At 44.4% G+C, this 6,877-nt stretch overlaps 1 protein-coding gene across 1 annotated transcript in view; it reads left to right on the top strand.

Annotated features, from left to right (window-relative positions):
• LOC102378399 (stAR-related lipid transfer protein 9) overlaps positions 1–6,877 on the top strand; it is a gene marked incomplete at its 5' end in the record, with an annotated part of 93,272 nt that overhangs the window by 10,246 nt on the left and 76,149 nt on the right. Inside the window, 2 exon segments of the mRNA XM_025215373.1 lie at positions 5,395–5,446; positions 6,345–6,482. Of these exon segments, the coding sequence (XP_025071158.1) occupies positions 5,395–5,446; positions 6,345–6,482 (190 nt within the window).

Genomic DNA, 6,877 nt, shown 5'->3' with positions numbered 1-6,877 from the left:
TGTGTCGGTTGCCCCCCCCCGCAGTGTGGCGCAGCAGGAGGCAACGGCGATTGCCACTGCACCTGCATCAGTGCTGGGAGTGGGGGCTTGCCAACTGGCGCAGGAGGTGTGGGATGCAGGTGCGGCAGCACTGGGAGCGGAGGCTATGCCCTGCTGTCGTTTGCCTCCTGCCTGGAGAGAACCATGCCTGCATCCTACCACCCCCCGCCCCAACTGGCCAAGTGGCAGCAGGGCATAGTCAAAGCTTCCAGTGCTGCCGCACTCGCATCCCATGCACCCCTCTCCCACTCCCTGAGTAACACGCCCCCTACCCCAGCTGGACAGCCTGTTCTAGCCCCAACCCCAACCCCTCCCACCCCCATGTCCCTTCCCTCTCTGCCCCCTCCCCCAACCCTAACAGACTTACCAGCTGGAGGCAGTTGTGTCAGCTGCTTGTTTAGTTTATGGCCGAATCTCTGAAGCAGCTGAATCTTTCCTGAAGCTTTTCCGAATCGATTTGGATACTTCCAATTACTTCGGAGCTTTTAACTGGTTTCCCGATTCGATTCGGATTTGGAGATTCAATTCCCGAATCAAGCCAAATCTCCTTCAAATCAAATCAGCTACTGAAGCTTCACACAGCCCTGGTAAGCAGGGAAGTGGGGGACCAGGAGGAAAAGGAAGTAGAAGGGAGCAACAGAGGAAGCCATCTCATTCTTCCTGAGAAAGTAGCTCAATTGGCTAGTCACCTCAGGTGTCTGTACACAAATGCACAGAGCCTGGGAACCAAACAGAAAAAATTGGACGTCCTTGCACAGTCAAAGAACTGTGACATGACTGGAATAACAGAGACTCACTGGGATAGCTCGCGTGACTGGAGCATGGTCATGGATAGGTACACATTGTTCAGGAAGGACAGGCAGGGGAGAAGAGGAGGAGGAGGAGTTGCACTGTATGTAAAAGAGCCATATGATTGCTCAGAGCTCCAGTATGAAACTGGAGATAGGCCTGTTGAGAGTCTCTGGGTTGTTGATCTGGGAGAACAACAAAGGTGATGTTGTAGTGGGTGCATGCTATAGACCAACTGAGGTAGATGAGGCTTTCCTCAGACAACATCCTGAGATCTGCTAAATGGGCAATACAGCAGTGCACAAGCAATCCAGGAGAGGATTTTCAGAGAACCATTGGAGAGGCCAATTCGGGCCCGTGCTCTTCTTGACCTACTGCTCGCAAACAGGGAAGTACTGGTGGGGAAGTATGTAGAAGTGGATGGCAAGTTGGGCAACAGTGACTACAAGATGATTGAGTTCAGGACCCTGACAAAAGGGAGAAACAAGAGCAGCAGAGAATGGACCCTGGACTTCAGAAAAGCAGACTTTGACTCTCTCAGGGAACTGATGGACAGGATCCCCTGCGAGACCAGTCTAAGGGGGAAAGGAGTCTCGTATTTTAAGGAAATCTTCCTGAGGGTTCAGGAAGAATAGCAAGTGTGGCAACTGACCAGCTTGGCTTAGCAGAGAACTTTGTGGTGAGCTTAAATACAAAAAGGAAGATTACAAGAACTGGAAGCTTGGAAAAACAACTTGGGGGGAGTTTAAGTATATTTCTCGGGCGTGCAGGGATGAAGTCAGGAAGGCCAAAGCGCAACTGAAGTTGCAGCTAGCAAGGGAGGTAAAGGGTAACAAGAATGGTTTCTACAAGTATGTCAGCAACAAGAGAAAGGTCACAGAAAGTATGGGTCCCTTAATGGGGGAAGTGACAGGTGATGAGGAAAAGGCTGCAGTACTCAATGCCTTTTTTTACCTCAGTCTTCACAGGTAAGGTCAGCTGCCAGACTATTGCACTGGGGAGAAGGTGAGCAGCACTCAGTGGTGAAAGAACAAGTTAGGGGCTATTTAGAGAAGCTGGACATGTACAAGTCCATGGGGTCAGATGCAATGCATCTGAGGGTGCTGAGGGAGTTGACTGATGTGATTGCAGAGCTGCTGTCCCTTATCTTTGAAAGCTCATGGTGATCAGGGGAGGTCCCAGATGATTGTAACAGGGCAAATATAGTACCCATCTTTAAGAAAGGGAAGGAGAATCCAGGGAACTACAGTCAGCCTCACTTCAGTCCCTGGAAAAATCACAGAGCAAATCCTCAAAAAATCTATTTCTAAGTACTTGGATAAGAAGGTGATTAGGAACAGTCAGCATGAATTCACCAAGGGCGAGTCATGCCTGACCAACCTGATTCCCTTTTATGATGAGATAACTGGCTCTGTGGATGTGGGGAAAGCAGTGGATGTGATATAACTTGAATTTAGTGAAGCTTTTGATATAGTCTCCCACAGCATTCTTGCAAGCAAGCTGAGGAAATATGCAGTTGGATGAATGCACTGTAAGATGAATAGAACACCGACTGGATTGTTGGGCTCAAAGGGTAGTAATCAATGGGTCAATGTCTAACTGGCAGATGGTATCAAATAGAGTACCCGAGGGGTTGGTCCTGGGGCTGGTTTTGTTCAATATCTTCATCAGTGCACTGGAAGATGGCACAGAGTGCACCCTCAGCAAGTTTGCAGATGACACCAAGCTGGGGAGAGTAGTAGATACATCGGAGGGTAGGACTAGGATTCAGAGCGACCTAGACAAATTGGAGGATTGGGTCAAAAGAAATCTCATGAGGTTTAACAAGGACAAGTGCAAAGTCCTGCACTTTGGAGAAAACAATCCCATGCACCGCCACAGCCTGGGGACCAACTGGCTAAGCAGCAGCTCTGCAGAAAAGGACCTGGGAGTTAAAGTGGACAATAAACTGGATGCAAGGCAGCAGTGTGCCCTTGTTGCCAAGAAGGCTAGTGGATTACTGGGCTGCATTAGTAGGAGCATTGCCATCAAATTGAGAGAAGTAATGAGTCCACTCGATTCTGCACTGGTGAGGCCACATCTGGAGTACTGTGCTCAGTTTTGGGCCTCCCACTATAGAAAGGATGTGGACAAGTTGGAGACAGTCAAGTGGAGAGCAACAAAAATGGTGAGGGGGCTGGGGAACATGACTTATGAGGAGAGGCTGAGGGAACTGGGCTTATTTAGTTTGGAGAAGGTAACACTGAGGAGGGATTTGATAGCAATAGCCACCTTTTAACTACATGAGGGGTAGTTCCAAAGATGATGGAGCTAGACTGTTCTCAGTGGTAACAGATGACAGAACAAGGAGTAATGGTCTCAAGTTGCAGCAAGGGAGATTTAGGTTGGATATTAGGAAAAACTTCCTCATTAGGAGGTTGGTGACGCACTGGAACAAGTTACTTAGAGAGATGGTGGAATCTCCATCCTTGAAGGTTTTTAAGGCCTGGTTTGACAAAGCTTTGGCTGGGGTAATCTAGTTGGGGCTGGTTCCTGCTTTGAGCAAGGGGTTGGACTAGATGACCTCCTGAGGTCCCTTCCAACCCTAATGTTCTGTGATTCTAAGAACCTCCTCCCAGTCCCACCAGCATTCTAGCAGATACAAATACAGCGCTCTACGTGCCTGCTCTCAAAGCCCTTACTTTGTGCTGAGGCAGCGCATGGGGGGTGGTATAAATCAACTGCCCAGCCCTGGCAGCTCAGCTGCCCCCAGGGCCCGGACCCACCTGCACATGCCCAGCCCAGGGTCAGGGAGCTCAGGCATGCAACAGTGTCTTGGCTCTTGTTGTGCCTGCATGTGCACTGCAGTCAGGACTTCTCGCACAGACGCAAAGGGAACAACTGCTGGAATCCCCCATCTCCCTCCCTCCTTGGCTGGCTAGGAACCCTGTTCCTCCTGGCTGTGCACTGCCCTACCTCTAGGTACTGCCAATAGAATCACAAGGACAAATGATTGACATGCATTTCCACCAATGAATTGTAAAGCAGGACTTTTTCTAGTCTGTTCCTCATTCAGGGATGGACGGGGTAAAAGGTTTAAAAACAGGACTGTCTGGTATAAAACAGGACCAATGGCTTCCTTAGACTGGACAGGGCCCCACTATGAGTGCTCCAGGTGCCAGATGGACATGACTGGCAAGATCTGGCCCATGTTTGCACCACGCACTGCCCATCCAGCCTGGTGGACCAAAAAAAAAGTTGAGCACAACTGTCCTACATTCATATGTAAGGACCCTAGCTCCAAAAGGTGGTGGTGACAGTCCCCTTTGATTCTAGGAAATCAGAAAGACATGCTTATAATTATATCTTATTTAATTAATTAACACTATAATAATATGGTAACCCTTAGGCTGCCTTTTTCTGACCTTATGGATTGCTACTCTTCCCTGTTGCAACTTAACTTTAAGCATAATGGAAGTTATTTGGAGCAGGATTCTAACTGGCTTCTAATAGGAGCAAAGCAAACTTTAAATACTGTGTAAATAATAATCATTCTTTATTTTAGCACAATCTAGGCAAATGAATATTAAGTTCTGATTGCATTATAGTATTGAAATAAATTTGTTTTAGAATGTTTCATCAATTTACTGACTTAAAGATAACTATATGCAATAAATAAATATTGTACCCCTTTAGACCTGAGAAATATCCTCTTTGTTGTCCTAAGGAAAAATGGAAATACTTTGATAAAAGCTGGGACATGAATTGAGCTGCTTTATTTGTACTTTATTCATCAGGCTATTGATTGTAAACTTATGTGTAATTAACATTCCCTTTGGTATATAAGAATATTAGTTCTTTTCCACTGCTTACTCAAAAACTTGTTTTTATTTTCAGTCCCTTGAGATTTTTTTACCTAGACATTTTTTGTTATTTTCAAAATTTGGCATATATTTGTTCAAAACTAGGGACAGTTCCAACCCCTGGAAGTAGTTATGCAAGTAAAATATCTGCCTCAAACAACTTTAAAAAATCACTTCCAAGCTAGTTGCAGCTTCTGCTGAGATAACAACAGGAGGAGAAAAAATGGCAATAAGTGATATAAGGAAGCAAATGTAAAAGTGGACAGTACAGACTAAGGTGTCATTAGCACATACCTAGTAGCTGTAGCCTGATCTACACCATTGGTGTCCCCAGGGCTGGATGAGTGGTACACGGCTGGGGGATGGGCCAGATCTGGAACATGAGACCCCATTATCTGACCTGTGGGTCTGGAATTTGGTGGTGGCTAGTCCTTGCTGCTGGTCTTCCTGCCATCAAACTTTTGACCCCAGGGGCAGCCCCATGGGCCAGTTAACACAGCGCTGCACCCCACGTCTGGTCTGCAGGGCTCCCCATAGGTCCAGAAATTTTGCAGCAGGACAAATAGCAGCGCTGCTCGCCACTGGGATGGATGACCCAGCTTCTCTAAATGACCATGGTTATATTTGTTAAAATACTATGGCACAGTTATCAAGCTTGTGTTTTGCATTTTTAATAGGTTGCTTGTAATTTGCCTCATGTAAAATAGTTATATTCCTGTTTTAGGAAGGAACAACCAAAATTGGAAGAATTGATTCTGACCAGGAGCAGGATATTGGTAAGCCAGTGAGATAATAAATGATTTTATGTTGTGTTCAGTTCAAATCCTGTTGCTTTTATTTGTCTGTTTTAACAATCTAATAATAATTTTTGCTTACCAGCAGTCTTTGTGTGAGAGGTTAAGCAGAAGGCAATACAAATTTATAGGCTTTTTATAACCTAAAGTTTTAAAGTTAACTTTTGTTGCAGCTTCAGGAAAACCATTAAGGTAATTGGGACCTATTTTGGATTTTCTCATGGGAGTAAATTTACATTAGAGATTGAAAATTACTCTAATCAAGTGTCTCAGATTTGCTATATTCAGTCTTGTATTGGTGCCAAAAAAAGCTCTTGTGTGGTCTAATGTATGTGTTTCCAGACTGTCTGGCCATGACATACTGGATCTTAATCACATCATTCTGATTATTCCCTTCCTCTCTGAGCTCATCGCTGGCATTAATTATAGTAGCAACAATTTGAAGAACTGCTAAAAGGCAGTAGAGATTGACAACTACTTATACTTTAATTAGAAACAGCCTAGAATCTTGACTTTGGTTACATTTTATGTTCTGGCTCTACCAGTGAGAGAAATATAAGCTATAAAAATAATGTAATAACTGAAAAAGAACATCATAGTAATTTGCAGCTCTGGTAGCTTTTAACTTTCAAAGGTTAGAAACATTTGGGAAGAACAGTACAACTACTGGCAGACTAGGAAGCTTTTCTAAGACCTTGTTTTGGGCTCTTAATCAGAGGGGAGATATTAGATCCTTACACTGTATGTGGTTCTTTGACCATAATACTGTGCATTTAGGTCATTTAAATACAGTGGGGTTTTTGTTTTAGGGAGTGTAATGGGGATCAGAGCTTTAAATTAAACTTAAAATGATCAAGTAAAAAGAACCTACAATTTGTAGTTTTGCAGGGTCAGTGGATTGAAAGGGAACATTGCATTATCAGCAACAATTGTGGGATTGTGACACTGCAGCCAGTCCAGGGAGCACACTGCACTGTAAATGGTCAAGAAGTCACCACTGCTTGCCGACTGTCACAAGGTGAGCTTTGCCTTTCTTTTTTGAGGTGTTATTGCCAATGATATAAGTGTAACTGGAGAAGAACAGTAAAACAGTATGAAAGCTAATATTATAAATCCATTCCCTAGCATCCTTTTTCTATTTCTTTAAAATTTAAATGTCAGAAATGTACAATTTTGTTGCGATTATAAGTTGACTTGTTTATAAGTCACCCCCATGTTTTCAGGTTCAATTTTAGGAAAGGTATTTTTTCCCCTGAATAAGTCTGCCACTGGATATAAACATGTTGAACTTCTATTGCTCTTAGAAAATCCCTCAAGAGAATCAGATAATCAAGAAAAGGACCCAAAGGGTTAAATGTAAAAAAAAAAATACTGCAAGTACAGGAATCAAAGGGGGGGGGGGGGGGGGCACTT

Source organism: Alligator sinensis, unplaced genomic scaffold (genome assembly GCF_000455745.1).
Source record: "Alligator sinensis unplaced genomic scaffold, ASM45574v1 scaffold1581_1, whole genome shotgun sequence".
NCBI classification, from domain to species: Eukaryota; Metazoa; Chordata; order Crocodylia; family Alligatoridae; genus Alligator; species Alligator sinensis.
The sequence above is the reverse complement of the archived record's forward strand: the minus strand, read 5'-3'. Positions and strand labels throughout refer to the sequence as shown.